This window comes from Aptenodytes forsteri, unplaced genomic scaffold (genome assembly GCF_000699145.1).
Source record: "Aptenodytes forsteri isolate BGI_AS27 unplaced genomic scaffold, ASM69914v1 Scaffold323, whole genome shotgun sequence".
In the NCBI taxonomy this organism is placed as follows: Eukaryota; Metazoa; Chordata; class Aves; order Sphenisciformes; family Spheniscidae; genus Aptenodytes; species Aptenodytes forsteri.
In genome coordinates, this window is record NW_008795323.1 from 1,190,228 (window position 1) to 1,211,338 (window position 21,111).

At 38.8% G+C, this 21,111-nt stretch overlaps 1 protein-coding gene across 1 annotated transcript; it reads left to right on the plus strand.

The window, feature by feature from the left end:
* The first annotated feature begins 407 nt into the window (after positions 1-407).
* PRR14L (proline rich 14 like) lies at positions 408-19,260 on the plus strand. Its single transcript, XM_009280000.2, has 10 exons — positions 408-643; positions 1,121-1,630; positions 3,191-3,272; positions 4,492-4,554; positions 5,440-10,285; positions 13,651-13,719; positions 14,502-14,670; positions 14,964-15,070; positions 16,114-16,185; positions 16,869-19,260. The coding sequence occupies exons 2-10, from the start codon at positions 1,166-1,168 to the stop codon at positions 17,143-17,145; spliced, it is 6,150 nt and encodes a 2,049-aa protein (XP_009278275.1). The 5' UTR covers positions 408-643; positions 1,121-1,165; the 3' UTR covers positions 17,146-19,260.
* The last annotated feature ends 1,851 nt before the right edge of the window (positions 19,261-21,111 follow it).

Consider the following 21,111-nt stretch of genomic DNA (forward strand, 5'->3'; position numbering starts at 1 on the left):
AGCGGATCTCGCCTCCGGTCGGGCCGCCGCTGTCCGGGGCCGAGGCGGGGGCTTCTGCCTCGAAAGAAGGAGAAGGGTTCGAGGCCGAGTCTGTCCGCGCTGCGGCGGCGCTTCGAACAAAGGGGCGCTCCCGCAGCCGGCGCTCCCGCAGTGCGGGCCGGCCGGCACCATAGCTGGAATGAATGAGTCAGGATCGCTAGAAAGGTGATCATTTCCTAAAGACAGCGTCCTCGTGTATTGCCGTGAGGCTGGCGCCGGCGAAGCGCGTTTCTCTATAGGCTGGTTTCCCTTAAGGAGCCGGGAGATCAACGCTCGACTGATGAGCCCGTGTTTTTGTAAACCGATGCTCCTGTAAAAACCTGGCTTAGCCCATTCCTGTTTATCCATATACCTTCAGGAGCGATTAGATTGTAGCATCTTCACATCGGGGTTTTCGTTCTGCCGACAGCGCTTGTGTCAGATCAGTCGGAACTCCTCTCCTCTGTGATGCGCGCGCTGCTGTGTGCTCTCGCTGACAAAGCAGGCTGCCGGGGACCAGCGCGTTCAGTTCTGGGCTGAAGAGGATCCCGACACCGGTACCAGGGCTGTGTGGAAGAGCAGTGCTGGCACAATGAATCCTACGTACAGCGTGTTGGGTGCTTAGGTGAGAGAAGCTACAAGGCACAGTGTATGATGGACGATGTCCCGGAAAGTGTTCCTTCGAGGCGGAAAACATATGAAGAAAAGTTGGGTTTTTTTCCCAAAGATTAGAAAAAACTTAAGAAAATCACAGGAAAACAAATGACGCTTTAGTTTTAGCCAAGGAGTAGGATGTCTAATCCAAGCCCAAGCGATTTGCTTTATAGTCTCTTTGCAGATTTTCCAGAAGATGAGGGTGTATCTGCAGGGAGGCGTTTGAATGTGAAAATGAGGCTTGGGAATATCTGTTTGTCCATACTCTCTTCTTTTGTTAATGAAGCGTTTGCTTAGATACTCAAACGTTTCTTGGCTCCTTTCTTAAAAAGTTATTTGGAAGTATCTTTCTTAAATGTAGATGCTTGAATCTTGAAGAATGAAGCTTTTCCTTTTAATCTAGAGATTACTGCTACGTATGTTGATTTAACATTGCTTTTATTTTTAGGGTAAACTGTGAAAAGCTCAGGACAACCGATCTTCAGCTGCCCTGATGCTATCATCTGGGGTGGAGCCTCTCCTTGATTCTTCTGTGTCTGCTGCAATAGAGGAATTGTACACCGGACTGCCAGAGAGCATCTCGACTGAACTTATGGCTGTATCGGAGCCTAATGTTGGATTAGATGCAAAATCTGATGTATCAACGCCAGTGCTAGCACACAGTGACAGTTCATCAGCTGAGCATCATAGGACTTCTGGAGTAGAAAACTTTTGCCAGAAGACAGAGAATTTGGGTGATATGCACAAGGTGATTTCTCATGGGCCAGCAGAATCCCTTACTGAAGAATTACTAAAGGCTGGAGACCTTGAAGAGGATGAAAAAAATAAAAAAAGAAACTTTAGGAAACTAGACCGTTCTAGTGATGGATACCAGAAAGAAGACAAAGAGGCACAAGATGCTGAGGAGTATCATGCTGAATGCTGTGCTTTAACTCCTGGGGAAAGTTGGTCAAAACAAGTAAGCAAATGCAAAAATTCATCCCTGCATGATATTTTGAATTTAGGGTTAGAGTGGCTAGGCACAGGACTTTGTCCATGTGGTTTCCTGTTTCTTATTTGTGTCTTCTGGCACGTGTGTCATTGTTTGGATTATCATGGGTCCAGTGACAAATTAGACTATATTTCAGTAGACCAACAGTGTTTTAAAATACCAAGCTTTTCGCTTTCTTAAATACTGTTGGAATGGTGTGAGGCAGATATGTAACAGAATGAAGAACAAAACTGGCTGGTGACTAAAAGGGACGAGAGAAACAACTTAAAAAGCTCCTTGCCCGGTATCCATGTTTTGTGGGTACAGCATATTCTGCTGGTACCGTCATCCCCAGTCAAGGTACTAACCACTAAATAGTTATTTCAGTCTGGTAATAGTTTTATAATGCTACAGGGGGCTCCAGTTCAGTATTTCAGGTTTTAATCTAAAAAGAAAGGTTATTCTTCAATTTTATAATTATTGTTCGTCATTAGAGAGGAAATCACTGTTAGTTTCATCTTTCAAAACAAGATACTCGCATGGTCATGGCTTTTTTTTCCCCTCCCCTCTAGCAAACACTGATAAATGTTATTTCTAGGCAAAGGTTTGCTGAAAAATGTGCCAAAGAATACTCTGTTAAAAACTGAAGAGTCACAAAACTCTCTATTTAAAAATTGAGATTTTTAGTGACTTTCTTGATCGGTGTTCTTTAGTTTGTAAGTAGTTTTCACACACACCAAAAGAACATAGGGGAGAAAAAAAGTATTGTGACTGAACACATACCAGCCAGGAAATATCTGGACAAGGTGCATAGGTGCCTGTTTTACACTGATTACTGGATGTTGCATAATACTAAAGTACTTTGTGGTTTTAACTCTGGATTTTGATATCTGTTTGATTTATTTGAAAGCCTGCGAAAATAAAGTTAATTAAATTGTCCATAGCCATTCAGTTTTCCAACTTTCACATATTTCAGATATGCAGGTAGTTTGGTTGTGGGGTTTTGTTTTGGTTTGGCTCGGGGGTTTTTTTGCAAGTAGACCTAGGTCATCTGTTCCTGGGTTGATGTGTTTTTGAGCCAAGGGAAGGAGTGGTAGAAGGCAAGTTCTAATAAAGATCAGAAAAAGCTGATCTTTATTAGATCAGCATCTTACCAGAGGTATACAGTAATGATTTGGGGATGCGAGATAGACTTGGAGACTGGATTACTCTTCTGATTCAAATTTGCAACAATTTGCATTTTAAGCCACTTACGTTTTAGCTGCTTGCATTGCAAAACTTCATTGCTGCTAAATACAAATCTTTTCTGGATGCATCATTGTTTAATGGTGAGATGACAGTGATTGATGGGATCAGAAAGGAATGACAAGTCCTTGTGTGAACCACTTGCAATGCAAGGTTGCCTCTGTGCAAGGGCTGTTAAGTTCTGAGATTTCTTGGTGGTTTTCTTATTCAGAACTAACCTAGCTGAGCAGGTACAGTCCCGGAAACATGCTAAATGTTTCAGAAAATCGATCAATCTCCACTGATATTTCTGTCTTGTTTCAGGAGGACCCTCACTTAAACCAGCATGGGGTGAAGTCTTCGAGTACCTGTGGCACTGAAATAGCGGGACCTCTGAAGAACACAGGTGCATATTTTAGTTGTACATCCCTATCCACCCCCTGCTTCTCTCCCAGGTTACTTTTTGTTGATATAAAATTGATGAGTGATTGTGGGATAGCTCATTTATTTTGCTTTACAGTAGCAACTATTACCTTGCATAACTAGAACAATGTGGAAACTTAATCCTCTGCTTTTTCCTGACAGCATGTGTACTTTCCTGAAGACCTTTTATGTACAAGTTATTTAATTCAAATACTTATTTACCCCAAAGTAGAAGCTGTTGTTAATAGCAGACATTTTGCATTTCCTTACGTTTCAAAGCTGGATTATATGAGAGCAGTAATAGCAAAGATGTGAAAAAGTATGACTTATTCATTTTCTAATGTTTGAAAAAATAAAAAGTGCAGAATCCAAAGGAAGAGGACAACAAAACTAATTCTTAATTTCATTATGATCTGTAATCTTCTAGCTCCAAATGCTTTGGTCACTTTGCCTGCATCCAGTAATCATTTTCTTTCTCCCTCCATGCTCTCATAACCAAAACTTGTTCTTAGTTGAAGAATGCCATCTAGTCTTGGTTCTTAGTAGAAAATGTGAAAAAGATCTGCAGAAGTCTGAGGAATTTGTTCCCTGTAAAGTTTTGAATATGAAGATATTCTACAGCAACTGTAATTTTTTGAATTAGCAGCTTCTTCATGATTTTACAAAAAAGTTTATTAATAATCATAATTGCTTGGATGGAATGAGATATGCATTGTCTTCCTATGGATGACTTACTGACAAAAATGCTTTCGAGGAAGAAGAAATGGAAATGGCTGCTCAATGCACAGCCATATTTCTAGGATAGAGCAGATAAAGTACCCAGCTATGTTGAGCTTTGGTGTTACAGATAAGCATTATGATGTTGGCCATGACTTCGTATGTATTGAGTTATAGGACCTGCATTGCACCTAGCTCGGTATTAGAGGAATCTGAAAAATAAAGGTCTTTGGATGCCTGCTGCTCATGGGGAATGCCTGTATTGAAAAGGATTGTATTTGTTACATTAGGTTTGTAGTGGGGTAGTTTGTTTTTTCTTCTAAAGGCTTGTAGTAGAATTGCTAGCATCAGTTCTCACTTTTAAAAACATTTTGGTAACCAACACTGTACACAATACTGTGTACAATGCTAAAAGGAACTTCATAAGCTGAATGCCTTCTAAATTTATTATATGGTTCTGATTTGCTTTATTTTTTCTTATGCAGAAGAAAACCAAGCAAATGTTCAGGTGACAGCTGAAACTCTGCCAAAGCTCACTGAAGTACAAGGTATGAAGGCTGATGGGACTAGGATATTTAGTAAAGCAGGATACAGGAATGACTGTAAAGGAGTGAGTAAAGGTCTTCCACCTGAGAGCAATGAATGCCCAGACGTAGACACAGTCATGGCCAGAGCTGGGGTTTCAGAAACCAGGATGTTAGATTTTTTAGAGCCTTTAAAAGTCATGGATGTTGAATCAGCCACAGAGCATCCACAAGAAACAAATGAATATAATGGATTGAAAGCCCCTACTGCCACGCCATTGAGAACAGGGGGTAATGTATCTATTTTGGAGACTAGAGAAGAAAAGTTACCCAGACAAAATCCTGTTAATGAATTCAGTACATCGCTTGCTAATTGCCAGACTCATCAGCAGGATGAAGAAAACGATGCTCATGACTTCTGTACTGGTCCTGTACCTAAACATAATGAACCTCATAGGTTGTCATCAGTAGAAAGTTGTAGAACGCTCTCCATAAAAAGTTCTGACGTTTTATGTTCAGTTCTGAAAAGCATCTGTTATCTGGACTTTAGAAATATGCCACTAGAAAACAATAGTACTGCAGTCCATGGAATTATCAGTGAAACCCCCAAAAAGTATCTTCCCAAAAACATCGAAAGTCAGACTCATTATGATCATGGAACTGGGTTTGTAGAAAATCAAACCTCCACATCCATGCCAGTGGAGCAGGTCTCAGTGGTCAGGAGTGAAGGATTATCTAGTGCTAACACTGATCATAGGGAAGTAAGTGCTAGTGTAGGTAAATCATACAGCTCTGAATTTGAAGAGGCTGCTGAAGTCCGGAGAAAAATTGCTGTGGGAGATAACGTTGAAGTTGGTAGCTGGCTTGAAGCTCAAGAGGGTGCTAATTCTGAGCATTGTCATTCTTCAGTTTTTAGTTCTGTTGCTTCATCTCCTGAGGAGTTCTCAAAAGAAAAATTTAAACTGGTCCCATCAGAAGGTGATAAGTCGAAAAAGGACCAGTGGCAATTCTCTGTCAGTGATCTATGCAAGGATGATATAAAAGAAAATAGTCTATTGATGGAAACGAGCAACATTTCTTCCCATGAAATTGGACAGACAGACATATGCTTTTATAATACCTCCAGTAAAATTTCTCCTCCCAGCAGCCACAGCTGTCTGGATCTTAATACCAAGCTAGAGAAAGATTCACCTGAGGCACAACTGCTTGAAAAGGAATCCGAGAGTAATACAACATCAGAAGAGTTGGCTGGCAGTTTAGTTGAAGCTACAGAAGCTAATAGTAATGACAGTTTGTCCATTGGCGAAGAAACTAATTTGATTTATACAGTAAATGTACCGCTACCTCCTGTTGCACAAAAATCAAGAGAACCTCATTGTAATGAGTGTCCTCCTTGTACTGCTAATGAAGTTTCAAGCAGGGACAAGGCTCAGGATAATCCATCTGGAAAAGAATCAATTGGTGCTTCTGGAACAACAGGGGAACGAGTCGCTGAAATTGTGCTCCATAAAGACAAATTCAAGTCTTCAGTAAGTTCCAGGACTTTTGATAACCCTAATATGACAAGCAAAATTTCCCAAAAGAACATGAAGTCTTCAGCGGGAAATACAGAGAGTGTGATCACTGGTTTAGAAAATGAACATAGGGACACATGGAATTGTAATAATCAGAGTATAAAAGGCCAGTGTACAGCTGCCAGTACTTCCTGTATTTTATCAGGGAGTGCACGTGTAGATGATGTTCTCCCGAACAGTCATTCTTTTAATGTTGAGGTTGATAAGAAGATTGAAGAAAATTGTAATTTGGAAGGAGAAGCTTCAGCTGGATATAATAGTAAAAAGGCAATCATCTTTCCAGAAGCAGACTTTCCTCTGGCATGTGGATCTCTTCCTTGTGAAGATGACTGGGGCAACAGAGGTGTAGATCTGCATGGGATAAATGACATTTCCACAGCAAAAAACATGTTTTGCTCAGCTTATACTGCAGAGAAGTCTGTTGCTACCTTGGTAGGAGATGAGATTTCAAATAAGAATATGGAGGTTGTGAAACAATTTGATCTTTGTAAAGTAACAGATGGCAGTGAAATTGTTTGTGACAGAGATGAGGCAAAAGAACAAATCAGCATGTGTGCTCTCCAGACAGATGAATTTGATAAAATAAGAACTGTGGATTTTCCAAAGGCTCCTGAAGGCAATCAGAGAAATAAGACTAGTGAACAGCTATTAGTCAGATGTTTGAACAAAAAAAACTGTGTTCATAATTTTGGATTTTGCAACTCTCCATTAGGCCCAAAGAAGAGAGAACTAGGCACATATGAGAAGAAAGAAGTGTCATCACTCACAGCTAATCCCTCTGAATGTAGTGCTTCAATCTGCAATATATTACTCAACAACATGAATATTCAAACACAACATGCTAGCCAAACAGAAAAGACCCTTTGTCCAGTGGAAAATCGGCGTCTTGCATGTCAGAGTGAGTTTGATGGCCCAGTTCCAGGCAGCAAGCAACATTTAGAAAGTTTAAACAAACAACCAAATGCTGGCTTACAAACTACAGCTACTTGTGTGGAAGAAACGAAAATATCAATTGGCTCTAGTCGAAGTGAAGAGATACTGTTAAAAACAGGTGACGACCTGCCTCTATTAGTTCATAAATATGCAAGAGAAGACAGTTTTCAAGGAACTCTGAAAGAGAATGTAGTGGATTTGAACTCTTTAAATGATGTGAGAAATGAAGACTGTTCCAGATACGTGGGCTTCATCAGTGATCTAACTGAGAAGACAATCGAACTAAAAGAACACGAGAACGGATGTGAAAGAGAAGATAAAGGAACTCGTGAAGAAAGCTTTTCCGATAGCAAATCACATTGCTCACAGCATGCTTGCTTTATCAAATGTGCAAAAGAGAAAGCAGACCTAGTGTTTGCAGGGAAAAAAATGCAGCAATCTTTGCCAAAGATGAAGTGGTTGGTGGAGGACCAGGAAAATACAGTTAGTGCCCGATTTTTGCCCTTCTCATCAATTCATGGGAGTCTGTCATATAAGCCAGAAAATATGAATGTGCTTTCAGAGACAGAAAACAAAAAAAGTCTGAGAATAAAATCTATCTTAAATAACTCTTGCCCGCAGTTAACATTTGAGCCTCGTAAAGAAACTGATGCTCAGAAAGGTATTGGTCCATCCCATTTCAGAAAGTTTGACATCCAAGAATCTTTCAATGAGACTCAGGCAGACACAGAAACACTGTCAGCTCTGAACTTGGGAATCTGTCTGCCTGAGAAAGAAAAGCTGTGTATGTCGTCTGAGAATACACAAATAGATAATTGTGATTTGTCTTCAGCCGAAGTTTTTAGCAAACATTCTTCAGTGACAAAACCTCTTTCTGTAACAACGTATATTAAGGGAAAAGCCAGCAATACTGAGATTCCATCTTCAGAGAATGAAACAGCAGCTAGCTTTCTGAACGGTGCAAAAAGCTCAAGAGTTTGTGCACACAGCAAAGAAAGTCTGAGAGATGAGGGGCATAGCGTGCTAACTGCAAAAGACATGGATGTGACCTTGCCAAAAAGTACTCACTGTGGAGAGAAGTTTAAGAATACATGTGTAGAAGAGAAGATGGGAAGAGAAGTAGCCCCTAGAAAAAAGTTACCCATAGATTCTTTTCTTGATGGAGAAGATTGTCCATGGGCCTTGTTAGAAGATTCAAAAGAGTCTGGTAGCAAAGTAGTCCCTCTCAGTACTGAGAATTATGGAAAGATTTTGGAAGAAATCCCAAGATCTAACCTAAATAATCTTTCAAAAGAAAGAAAGAATGCTATAAAGCTCACAAACTTAGCAGGTACCAGTCTACTTTCAGAAACTGTGCGTGATTGTCAAGCTGAAGATGCGTCTGACGCAGAAACTTCACCAGAATTGCAATATAATACAACACCCACATTTTATCCATGTATGAGTATACTATCAAACAGTTGCAAAGAATCATCCCCAAGCTGTGTGGTTTGCAGTGAAGTATGTGTGCCTTACAGATCAAATGCACAGAGCAAAGATAATGTAAAGGAGATTACAGAAGGCCAGGACACTATACCAGCTCATTCAGTTTGCAAGGAAAACGAGGCTTTAGGTTCAGAGAGACTTGATCAAATAGAGAAATGTCAGGTACTTAAACGAAAGAAGAAGTATGAGAAGATGGAAGTACATCTGTCAGACAAGGCACAACAAGAACAGAAGTCAGAATATCAAGAGAAAGCAAAAATCACACCGCAACCAAGTACGTTGCACAGTTCTGAACTCTTATGCAGCTCTTCAAATAAGTTGGTGACATCAAGAAATATGAAGTTTGAAGGTCCTCCAGAGGAGATTTTTGCTGTCAGAAGCAGTGAAAATAAACTACATAGCACTTTACAAGAAGTCAAAAGGCCAAAGATTACCACAGATATTATTAGTTCACAGTTTTTGAAGACTCAGGATTCAGAAATGGAAAACCTGAACCTTAATTTAGGGTATGATGGAATCCCTGGTGCCTTTGGAACTACAAATAAACTAAGAGGACCTCTTCCATTCAAAAGACAGCCTGGAAGGACATGCAAAAAAGTTCCCACATCATATCAGCTAAAAACCGTAAGAAAAAGCAAAAAAATTAAAAGTTCACCTTTTTTTGAGATTCCTCCAGAAATATTCCCTAAGCAGGAAAACACACTTCTCAAATCTTTGTGTTTTCCATGTAAACCACCAACAATGGAAACAGAAACAGCCATGAGATTCGTGCATATGCCAAGGCAGAGGGCCAAGAGGTGCAGTTTGTTGAACAGCTTGAAATTTAGAAAACATACCAAAGAACCAGCATTGTTGAGCAAGCTGTCTGCAATGGCTAGCAAACTCGTGGCACCTGCCAAAAGCATCCATAACTTAGAACCTCTGCCATATTCTTCTGAAATTCTTCCAGTGGCTGCGAGGTACAGCCAACGTAGATCTAAAAATCTATTGGAAGCCTTTTCTTGCATTAACAGGAACTTACACTCACGCTGGGCTGACAGTTGGTGCACCAAGATGTTCAGCTTTCAGCCTTTGGCACTTTATCCTGTAGAATCTACCAAAATACTTTTTTCAGACTTGAGCCACAAGCCTCCAACCTCTTTCTTGGATACCCCAGTTTTCCCAATTTCTTTCCACATAAAATTGGACTCCAGTCCTGTGACAGACCTCACAGGGATTACATCCCAGCACTCTGTACATCACAGACCAGTTCTGGGAGAAATGCCAGCACCGCCTTCAGAGTGGACTTTCTCTTTGCTTCTCTCTCAGAGGTGTTCAGATACAACAGCTTTCAAGGAAGATTCCAGACTAGATAACGAGCTGCATTCCTTTCTCTCTGTAACAACCCCCAGGGCTGTTGCCCTTCATCCTGACCATGGAAGAAGTGCAATAGCTGAAAGAAGAGGAGGTTGTTCCATGCTTGGCCTTCACACAGTGTTAGCACTTTCTTCCCCTGGATGTTACAGGATTTGGACGAGAAGAAGAAACTTAACCAGTCATATTCCTACCATCCAGAGACTATTTATATCACAATTCGCACAAGGTTTGAAAGGGGCAAGGTATCCAACTTCTGTATCAGATGACCTCGTCTCTTCATTGCCATACTCACTGGGCAGGGTACTATCCATATGGAGTCAGCGTGGCCCTTCTGCCCGTCCCTCTGAAATCACTCTTCTCCATTCCAGTCACTGCAAGTGGCAGCCAAGTGTGGGCATCGAGAACAGGTAAAACCCATCAATTTATTTCTGAGATTAAGTATGTATAGGGTATGTACTTGCTCCTTTTTGGGAGGGAGAGGGTAATTGCAGCTTGCATCGGAGGGTCAGTTTCCCCTGTTCCAAATCTACACGTTCTGCTCCAAAAATGGCTCAACATGGAAGATTCTTCCCTACGGAACAGTCTGTTAGCTGAATTTAAATATACTTGCCTTCACTTCTTTAATACTATCCTGTTTTGGCAGAATGGCTAACTCTATTTTCTTCTCCCTTGCAAAATATACACACCATGCATCAGAATATATAATGCAGAAAGGTGAGCTACTTCATTAGGTCTATTCAGAGTGACTGCAGAACAACTGGATTTCTGAGGTAGGAAAGTTTTTTTCAGAGGTTTGAGCCACGAGTGCCACTTGGAACTACTGTAAAATGCTCAATATCAGATTAGGAAGAATCCTAAGGGGCACGGGGTGGCATTCGCTTAAATTTTTAATTGTATTCCATGACTGTTCTATGGTAATTGAAACCTCTTTATGTATGCTATGCTTTTTGATAGTATGTGCCTGATGTATTATTGGCACAAGCAAGTGTAGCTCCAGTTCAGGTTGGTAATGAATTTTTGTGTGTGTGTCATTCTCGTTATGAGTGGGAAGAGGACTGAAATCTACTCTGCATATTTAATTTAACTTTGCTATTGGCATTTGAGATCTTTTTACTAAGAAACAGAATGAGAGAAGAGGTTCCTAGCTCTGTTACAGGATTTTTGCAAGCTCTTGAGCAAAGATTTTGCCCTTTATGCCTCAGTGATGGGGGGCAGTTCAGTCCCTGATTTTACAGTCTTGAGATTCCTGGACAGAGTATAGGCTCATGAGCACTGTAGAAAATTCGATTTGATTTCTTTTGTTTAATATGGCAGTCTCTAGAGAACTGTTGAATTTGGCTTGTCTTATGTCATAGCTTGACATACGTATAACCAAAAATCTTGCCAGATAAGTAATGCTGCATTTTGCTTTGTATAAATGGATAACATACCTAAAATTTTAAGTATATCACTTGTTAGCGTGTCTACCAAAGGTGTGACTGAGCTTATGAAAGTACTACTCCATTCTGGGAGTTGTCTGCGCTAAAAGAATGAAGTTGAATAATGGCATAGAGACAACTTCGCAGCACATTCTATTGGACCTGCATTCTTTTTCATTCCATACAAGTCAATATATCAGGCTGAATTTTCTAGTGTACAAATTAGTACTCTGGAAGTAGTCATACCAGTAAACTACAGTTGGAGCACTAAACAAAAATGAGACATTGTTGCCATTTTTTAAAAACAAACACCTTTTTAAAACTTACTTCTGTGTATGAGGTGAATTTATTATTTTGTATTGTTGAGGCATGTTACCCTTGGACTGGGAGATCAGAGCTGACTTACGCTCTCTTGTTTTCTCCCATACTTAAGTCTACAGACTCCTAGGCAGCTTGTTACAGCATATCCAGTTAGCTAAAGTAAAAGAGGGTTTAATTCCTTGACGTAAAGGGTAATTTGAAAACCAAATGTTTTGCTATGAATGATCTTTATCCCAAAGGGAGAGAAGCCAAATCAAACCTTATCACTTCAAGTGAAAAATAACCCAAAGTTAAAACAGTCTAAAACTCCATTTGTTTTTTCTCTAAAATATCTTGCAAATGTGTGTATGAGGTAGCTTTAATTCTTCTGCCCTACTCAGATTTTCTTTAAAGTGAAGTTATTGTAGCATGCAGTGAGTTGAAAAGAATGTTTGCAGAAGTTTAAAGAAGTGCAGCAAATAAATTCTATTCCTAAGGTTTGGCTATAAAACAACGTAAAGAACAAAACCTAACATTTTAAATATTTAACACCATTTTAGATTCCATTTTGCTGAAGATTGATAGCCTGTTCTCATCAACTAGTATTAAAGGTATTAACAGTAACAGTGACAAAAAGATAATTCAGTAAATCTCTCTTAAATTTGTAGGTACTCAAAAAAAAAAAAATCTCCTGTGAAATAAATGTTTGGTATATAAATACAAGAATGCAAGAAGTATGTTCGGTGCAGTATAAAAGCATTTTCAGCTCCCAGAATGACAAAAATCTTTGCCTGTTTTGATTAAGATTGTTAAAAATCAGAAAAATTAAAAAGTGGCTCCAAGTTCTCTGCAGGCCATTTTCTTCTGGAAGAGATTTGTCCTCTTTAAATTATTTCATTCATTGTTAGTGTTTTTAATAACCAGGAAAAAAAGGAACTAGAGTAGTTCTCCTGTCTAAAAATCTTCTGTCACTTCCACTGCTAGTAATAAAGCATTCTTTAAGTGAAATCTTTTTTCTAATTAATGCTCATTGGATTCAAAATTTCTAAAGTGTTTTTTTCTCTCCCTGTAATTTTTTATTATTTATTGCATAAAATAGTATGGTCTGCTTCTAGCACGGAGGACTCTGATGCACTATTGATGCAGTTCCAGTAGTGTTGGGATAGTGAGTGGAACATTGAGAGAAACAAAATGTCATAGTTCTGATATTAAATGACAAACTCAAGAAATGGGTCTTTCTGACCTCCTTATATTTGGACTTATTTGTGCTGCCAGCATGGTTGGTTTTCATTTATTTTGTAGCATTCCAGTCTGGCTGTAACTTCTTTGCTTTAGAACAGTGAAGTACATTTAGCTGTTAGTTTGGAAGAACAGCAAGTACAAGATTTGCTGTTTAATGTAATAAAAGCTGTCCCAACCGTTTTTTTTTTTCCCCTGCTATTAATAGTGTGGGCACAAAAATAAAGCTTAATATTAAAGAACTTAGAACTGCTGTGCTGACTTTTATGCCATAGAATTATGGTAATTACCAACCCTTATGGAAGGGCCTTTGGTTATTCCAATCGATTAAGAATATTCAAGTAAGATTGGGAGTTAGAGACAACAGGGAGTTAATCTTATGCAAATCCTTCCTTTCACTTGTTACTGTTGCCACTCTGCGCTTTTTTATTTAGTAGCCAAATCTTTCAAGGTTTTTGGTTACTTCAATTTTAAAAACTGGGGGTTTTGAATGAGGAATATAGACTTTCATAGAAATAACTACAACTTTCAGACTAATACTGTCTCCCTCTCTGTACGTTTATTTCCTTTTCTCATCACTACCATTTTTAAGTCAAAGTAGGACTGTTTCCCTAACAAGCTGTCAGTGAAATTTAGTGGACTAAATGGCAGATGTGGCTTGCTCTTGTATCATTTTAGTCTCTCATTCCTGATATTAGCATTTTTTGTCTTACAGTCCAGTTTATACTAATAATTTTTCCCTCATCTTTTTTATAGCGTAGACCTAATTTCTGTCTGTCTTTTTTTGGGTTTTTGTCATTCTTCTTTTGAACCAGCTATGCCATGTTACCGCACTTACCTGTACAGAGTATGGAAGCACTACAGACTGCAGGTCATGAGATACGGTGAGTCTCTTGGACTTTGATATTTATTCTGAGTAGTGGGATCATAAGTTTTCTCAGAAAGACATTGCTTATGTCATTTTGGCTTTCAGCTTTTGGCAGTTCACTTCAAGAATAGCTTTGTGATTAAAACATTAGTGAAGTAAACTGACTGGATCTTGTAATGGAGAAGTGTGGAGGGGCATTAATGCAAACACCATGTAGATCATTGCACAGGACAATTCTGTTACTTTCAACCACATTGTGCCACTTATTATGAAATGAATATGTGAAACTATAGAAGTTTGTTTCCTTACTTGGGTATATGTTCTTTCTGTCTGAGCAACTGGACGCTAGGTGCTGAAACTTCCTTCTATTCTTTGTCAGTGTTGGGATGGCAGATATAAAAGCTATCTTTTAAATTTATCTGTAAAGAAAAAGTAATAAATTAATAGTTGTGTCAAAGAAATTTGCTGGCAGAAAAGGAGGATTAATCACTTTCTATCAGTAGTTACTAAATAGAGCTGTAACCTGTTTACCTATACGAAAAGGAAGAGAGTAGGTTTAAAATTACATGTTCAAATACACCGGCAGTTTAGTTTGTTTCAGTATCAATGTGGGCTGCAGCAGTTTTGGGCTGTATGTACGTACCGGAGAAAGCGTTCACTTACTTGGGCAATTTCTATGAACTGCATTGCTTTTTGTGCTCATATTGCAATTTAGGAACATCACCTGAGAGCATGGAATGCTGTTGCAGCACAAATTGGATATTAATCTACATATGTTCCCTTCTTCCTCTGTTACAGTCTGGAAACTTCATTACCTCTTCCATTACCAAAGTCTTGCTCACTTCCAGAATCATTGCCATCTCCCCCAAGGCTTTCAGCATCGGAGCTCCAGGTCCATGCCCTTGATGAAGCTGATGCTTCTGTTCCAGCCTGTCTTAGATCCCAAGATGACACAGAACTGAAAAAAGTGAGTTCATTTTAGACTTTTATATATCTCAGACTCTTGGTTCCCCAGAACTTGAAGCTGCTGCTGCTGAATATTATCTAGTAACTGTTAAAGACGAGAGAAGAAACAGGCTGTTAGTCCTGGTCTGTGCTGCTTCTTTCTTTTGTTCAAGCAGAAAGAAGGTGGCAAAACAGAGAGGAATGTTTATTCTATAGATAATGTATACTCAACATAAAAGGGAATTCTGTTGACTAGCACGGTCATTATTTCCTTTATTTTAATTTTTTTAAAAAAATTTTTTTTTCTTTCTTAAGACTGAGCCAGAAAAGAGGCCAAAGAAAGTCTCACAGATCCGAATCAGGAAAACTGTTCCTAAGCCGGACCCTAACCTTACTCCAATGGGACTGCCCAAACCAAAAAGGTGAGCAGTATCTTTTAAATGGACTCACACTAGCTTCTGTTGCTTACATTTCCTGCATAATAATGTAATCATTTCGATAAATGCTTCTTTTACCACCACCATTTTGTACACTTCCAGTTGAGTGGTCTGATGTTTGCTTCCTTAATAAGAAAATATTGACACAGCTGTATCAACTGTATAGAAGACTGAAGAAAGAAACTGGTCTTTGAACGTAACTTTTTTCACGTGAGAAGGGATAAATAAAGGACTATTGGATATGAACTACTGACGGGTTTTAGGCAAAACGTGGAAAACTAAGCTGCAATGGAATGATTTTCTAAAGAAAGAAGTTCACATTGATAAACACACATTGAAAATAAGTCATTCTACAATGCACAGTGAGATGGAGTGATCCATTAGGAAGTTCTGTTGATGCAAATTATGTCGGAGTTCTTCACAGTCCCTTCTTTGTTTGTGGTATATGATCTTAGGGAAACATTAGGTCAGTGTAAATGTGGGTAATCACAGTGCCAGATATTGATAAAGCTTTTCCAATCAGTCATCTAGTATTTTGTTCACTTCTGTCTTAAACAGAAGTGCCAGCTTCGACAAAGGAATGCATTTCTTCAGAGATCAGCTTGCTAATTAAGTGTCAATAACTAACTTTTAAAATCAGTCTCGAGATGAAATGTTAATCTGCTAAACTAAGTCTTTTCTTAGCTTCCACAAAAAAGTGACCTGTGAAGGAATTTCCCTTTCTTCTTTTGAGCATCATTATTTTGAAACATCATAGAATGCTAGAAGGAACATTGACCTCTGCAGAAATGGCAAGTCTTGACCCAGACCTCATAAAAACACTGTATTAAATTAGGTACTTAATGACCTCATTTTTCATTCCTCCCTATCCCCAATTAGAATCTAAATCTACTTTTTAAGTTAAAGCATAATTAGTTAGCGTTTAAGCATAGAATGCAAACCATACTTGTTTCTAGTAAATCTGCTTGTTGTGATGAGAGGTAGTTTTGAAATTCTTTTCTTGATTGATTTGTTCGTTACTTTTTCAGGCTTAAGAAGAAAGAATTTAGTTTAGAAGAAATTTACACAAACAAGAACTATAAGTCCCCTCCTCCAGCCAGGTTGGTTCCGCTTCCTAATGAGAAAACTAAGATAAATGTAAATTACTTAGGCAGAGAGAGAGAGAAGATTAAGGGTGTCCGAAAGCTAAGAGGGAGATAATTTTTTAAAATTGCTCTAGTTTAAAGTGGTAGAGAAAGTTAATTTAAAAATAGTATCTTTTACTATTTGGATGGAAAGCAGTGAAATAGAATATCAACTAAGAATTTGCAGCTGTTTAAGTATGGCTTTGTATATTTTATTCACCTACTCATTCATTCCGGCCTCCATCCAAGTACAGTACTTACTTCTTCAAAATTCAAAGGCAACTAAATATTCTTTAAAATACTAACAATAACTGCCTGTCATCAAGTATAGCATGATTATCAAGACTGGTATATTTTTTAATGTTCAAATCTATTTATTCTATAAAATCAAGATTCTATAATTGTGCTTTTGAACTGAAATATGGATAGAAAGAGATTCAACCCAAATGTTTATGCAGCAATAACAAATTATTTAGCTAGCAGTAATGTGCGGTTGTAGGAGGTGTAAGCTGTAGGTAAGTACGCATTACAAGAGGTGTGGAGGGACTGTAAAAATGTAGAAGTTAGAAGTGTGTTTACTTGGGTTATGAAATCCACCAGTTTCCCTGTCCTTAACTGCTTCTTGAGTATTCATGAGTTCTGTCCTTTGCTTTTACCAGGAGCTTGGAAACAATCTTTGAAGAGCCCAAGGAGAAAAATGGACGCTTGGTCTCTGTCAGCCAGCAGAAGAGAAAGCGCATTCTAGAGTTTCAGGACTTTACTCTTCCCCGGAAAAGGAAGACACGAGGCAAAATCAAAGCAGCGGGTAGTTTCACCCGAGCAAAAAAAGCTGCACTACAGAGCGCTGAGTTAGATGCTCTTCTGAGTCAGAAGCTAATGGACCTTGAAGCCTTTTTTGCAAAGGAGGCTGAGCAGGAGCAGGCCTCTAGCATCTGAAGGAGCCATTTAGCTGAAAATGGTCCAGTCAGCTCCTTTAGTATTTTAGTCCTGTTGGGAGAAATCTACTGACTTCTTCATACATTACTCTACCACTCTGTTCTAATATCTGATGATCAGTTTTTGGCTGTGGCCCTCTTTAAGGTGCTATTTTATTTTATTTTAAAATGCTATTGGAGGGATTCTTTTAGGTCCCTGTTTGACTGTAACACAGCCACATACAATTTACCATTCCTTCCCCAACCTCTGGAAATTACTGCTAATGTTTAATTATGTTTAAACACCTTTTGGGGGTAGAGTAGGAGTGTAAAGGAGGAAGTAGTGCACCTTCAGTGATGCTAGAACTCTGTACTCCAGATCATTTGCACATTTGAGTCTGCTGTTGTTACTGTAATGGCTGTTTTGAAGAACCTGACAGAAGAGATATGGTGTTTGATAAAGATGAATTCTAGCAAACACATTCTTCATATACCACTAAATTTTTAATAATTAAAAGTAGCTGTCTGGGTTTGCTTTCAATTGTTTCTTCCTTCTGTTTACTTAGAAGGTTCCTTCTGAGTTTCTGTGCCCTTCCTGGCTTCAGGCAGCAGAAGCCCCACATAACTAGATTTTAAATAACTTGCACTTTGTATGTGTTTCTCTATTTGCTGCATGAGGACACCTTTTAACATGATTGAGTTCAAAAAAAGGTAATATTTTAAGAAAAAATTGTGCCCAGTACTAATTTTTCCCAAATAGTAGAGTTTTTAACTACTTGACTATTGCCAACCTCTTCCCCAGAGGAAAAGGTAATTAGCCCACGAGGATGTTAAGCTGCAGGATACGTAAGTAGAGGTTTTTAGTTAACTGAGCTGAGCTGCTGTATGCAGGGAACACCAGCAAAATCTTTGAGATTCATTTTTAAGTTATTTAATTCCAGTAAAACATCAACTTAATTGTAATGCCAACAAGAAAATAATTTTTTTTCCATCTTGAGGGTTTTTTTACCACTTTAGATTTACAATTCATGTAGCTCATAATTAGATATTCTCTGTACAGCACTGTTGTACATAATAGCTAGTGTTGTACAAAGAGCCTCCTAGCATGTGGAAATTTTTTTTTTTCTTCATTATGTAAGGCCATATGTAATTATCTGATGCAGCACTGGGTAATTTCTCAGCTATACCTTTTGAGGGAAGAGAGCTCCTTTCTGGGATAACTTCTGTTAAACTTACTTGAAGCATAATTCAAAATGAATGCTAGCTGCGTTCAGGTAATTTCTGTCCTTTAGTGCCTATAGAAGTTATTCAGGCAAAGCTGTCATTGCTGGGATGCTCAAATATAATTAGTCTGTTCTTTCTTTCACTTGTCACTTGAAACTTGCACTTTCTTATTTACCTACCCATATAATAGAGTTTCTGTTTACCTTCAAAATGAGCAAATATCTAGTGGGTGGGTATTTTTAATAAAGTCCCAATAAATGCAGGACTGAAAATACCGCCATTATCTTCTGTTGCTCTGCCACTTCTGTTACTGACCAAACAGAAAACTAAAAATTAACAATCTGTTGAATTTGAGAGCTTTGAAAGTAGAGAAATGGAAAAGGATTAGTACACGGTGTGTGCCTGAGTCTTGAAAGAAATGTAATCTGGGCTTGTTTTACTCCCAGCTGATGTGCTGGGATTGCTAGAAGTTTACATTCTTGTTTTGGAGGCTAATTATCTTTAATCAGGAAGACTGAAGAAGAGAGAGGAATGCACACTTAAAGTAGTGGTGTTTGGGTTTTGAGGGTAAAATAAGGCAGGCAAACTTTGAACATATTGACATACTATTTCAGCAGCAAGGTCTGGTTAACCTATTTGGACTGCTAGAGAACATTTTAATTGATCCTCTTTATTTTTATAAAAAGAAATCCCTAAAAAATAAAGGTTGACTGCCTTTTTAAAAATGTTTAAAACTTTCCCTGTACTGGTTTATTAGCCCAATTGTTGACTGGTTGGAAGCTGTAGCAAGAGTGAGATATATATTTTTATGGGTTTATGCTATAGAATGGGGTTGTTACACAGCATTCATTCACCTTCTATTAATATGGGAGGCTTCTAGTCCTGTGACACAATTGAGCTGTAGCCTTACTGGGGCTTTTAAGGAAACAAGGGTATGGGTGGGGAGGGAGGAAACTTGGGTCCAGGCGAAGTTCAGACCTCTAATGTGCTTCAAAACATGGAACGTGTTGGGTTTTTCCTTTGGGTTGTGGTTTTTTTGGGGGGGGTGGGTTTTTTTTTTTTCATCTGCTTCCCTGCTCTGTCCTGTTTCTGATTGCTTTGAAATAACATTTCTTAGCTTTCTTTTTAACAGCTACAGCAGAGAGAGCAGAGCAAAGGAAACACTCCATTCTCTTTTGTTTACAATAACTGGAGGAGTTAATTACAAAATGATGTTGCAGTTGCCTAGCTTGTCCCAGACCTTAGTTTGTGGAAACCCAAATATACAGCATTATTCTGTTTTGGTTTAGTATTCATATGATGATAGAGATGCAAGCTAATTGAGACAAAGCATCTCTTCCCCACCTCCAGCATACAGATGTCAGTCATGCTTGTGCACTTTTTCTTTTTTCCTTTCCCACCTCTGTTCCTGTTTACAGCACTCGTGGAACAGCCTTGTTCCTTGTGGCTGCTGCTTGTACACTGGGAGTGATGACTGTGCAAAAGCTAGGTATTTGCCACTGAGCTGCTTCTGTCCCAGGTAATTGAAAGAAAAAAGTTTAGAGGATGCATCTTTTGGCATCTTGCATACTTCCCTAGCTGAAGGACATGTACACTTGCTTTTTTATAAAGTGAACCCACTCCAGTGAGGATTTTATTTTTATCATCATGGCAAGACATTGTACTTACTGCTCACAGAATGATGACTTAGAGCAGCTTGAGAAGAATTGCAAAGCTTTTGCTGTGTACTGTCTCTTAGTAGTAAGTTTTGCAGAGCCAGGCAGCTCTTTGCTAAATTTGCTGATTATGGGAGGTAGAAAGATCACTTTCCAAAAAAAAAAAAAGAAAAAAGAAAAAAAAAAATCTTATTTCCATCATGCTACGACTGGAGCAGCTGAGGCTACTTAATGTACGTTACAGCATTTGCCTGGCTTGGCTGGCCTTGTGGCTGCATACATTTGAGTTCTGATGCTGGATATGATTTTCTGCAAGCAGTTCTCATTTATTGTATTTGATTTGAGGTAGGCCTTTGGTATATTATGTTCCAGGTGCTCTTCTAGAATATGGATGGTAACTGTGGATTAAAAGTCTATATGATGCTATTAAATTAACAAATAGCTCGATGAGAATTTGTACACTTGTGCCATTAGCCTCCATCATGCTATTGGCATTTTGTTTCTGTTCAATATTGTGTGAATCTAAAATTTTACTGTTTCTTTTGTGTGTGTTTTTAATTTATGGAAATAAATTTTTCTGAGAACCTTTCAGGTTTTTTAAGGCCTTCTTTAGTCTTGTATCAGTAAATACACGATATATCTGTCTTGCATACATGGGGGGGAGAGGTCAAATCTTCAGAGATTAACACCGTTAAGTAACTGGGTGGGCTGTTGGTGAGGCATGGAGCAGCAATTCTAGTGTTCATTCATCTGTAGCCATACTTTAACACGAACAGGAACAGACCTGGGGAATTTTAAGCATGATCCTAGCTACTGTTCATAGCGTTGACACGGCATCCATCTCTTAAGGTAGCAGAGTAGCAGGAGCCAGACAGCACAGACAGTTCCTGCTAGGTTCAGAACCGAGAGATTCAAAGCTGAAGCAGGCCAGTAGTTCATGTACTACAGTCTGTGCAAGGCATCAGACTGATGTTTTTAAACCAAAGCCAAAGCATAGGAACATCAAAAAGGCCTGTTAAGCATCTGTAATGTCTATGCCAGAAAACAACTCCCCCTTCCCCCCCCCCCAACCCATAAAATCTTGTGTATAACCCAGATTTTTAACATTT

Coding starts and splice junctions, on each gene's coding strand:
- PRR14L (XM_009280000.2), top strand. CDS start 1,166: ATGCTATCATCTGGGGTGGAGCCTCTCCTTGATTCTTCTGTGTCTGCT. Junction 1,631..3,190: donor GGGAAAGTTGGTCAAAACAA/GTAAGCAAATGC, acceptor GTCTTGTTTCAG/GAGGACCCTCACTTAAACCA. Junction 15,071..16,113: donor GGACTGCCCAAACCAAAAAG/GTGAGCAGTATC, acceptor TTACTTTTTCAG/GCTTAAGAAGAAAGAATTTA.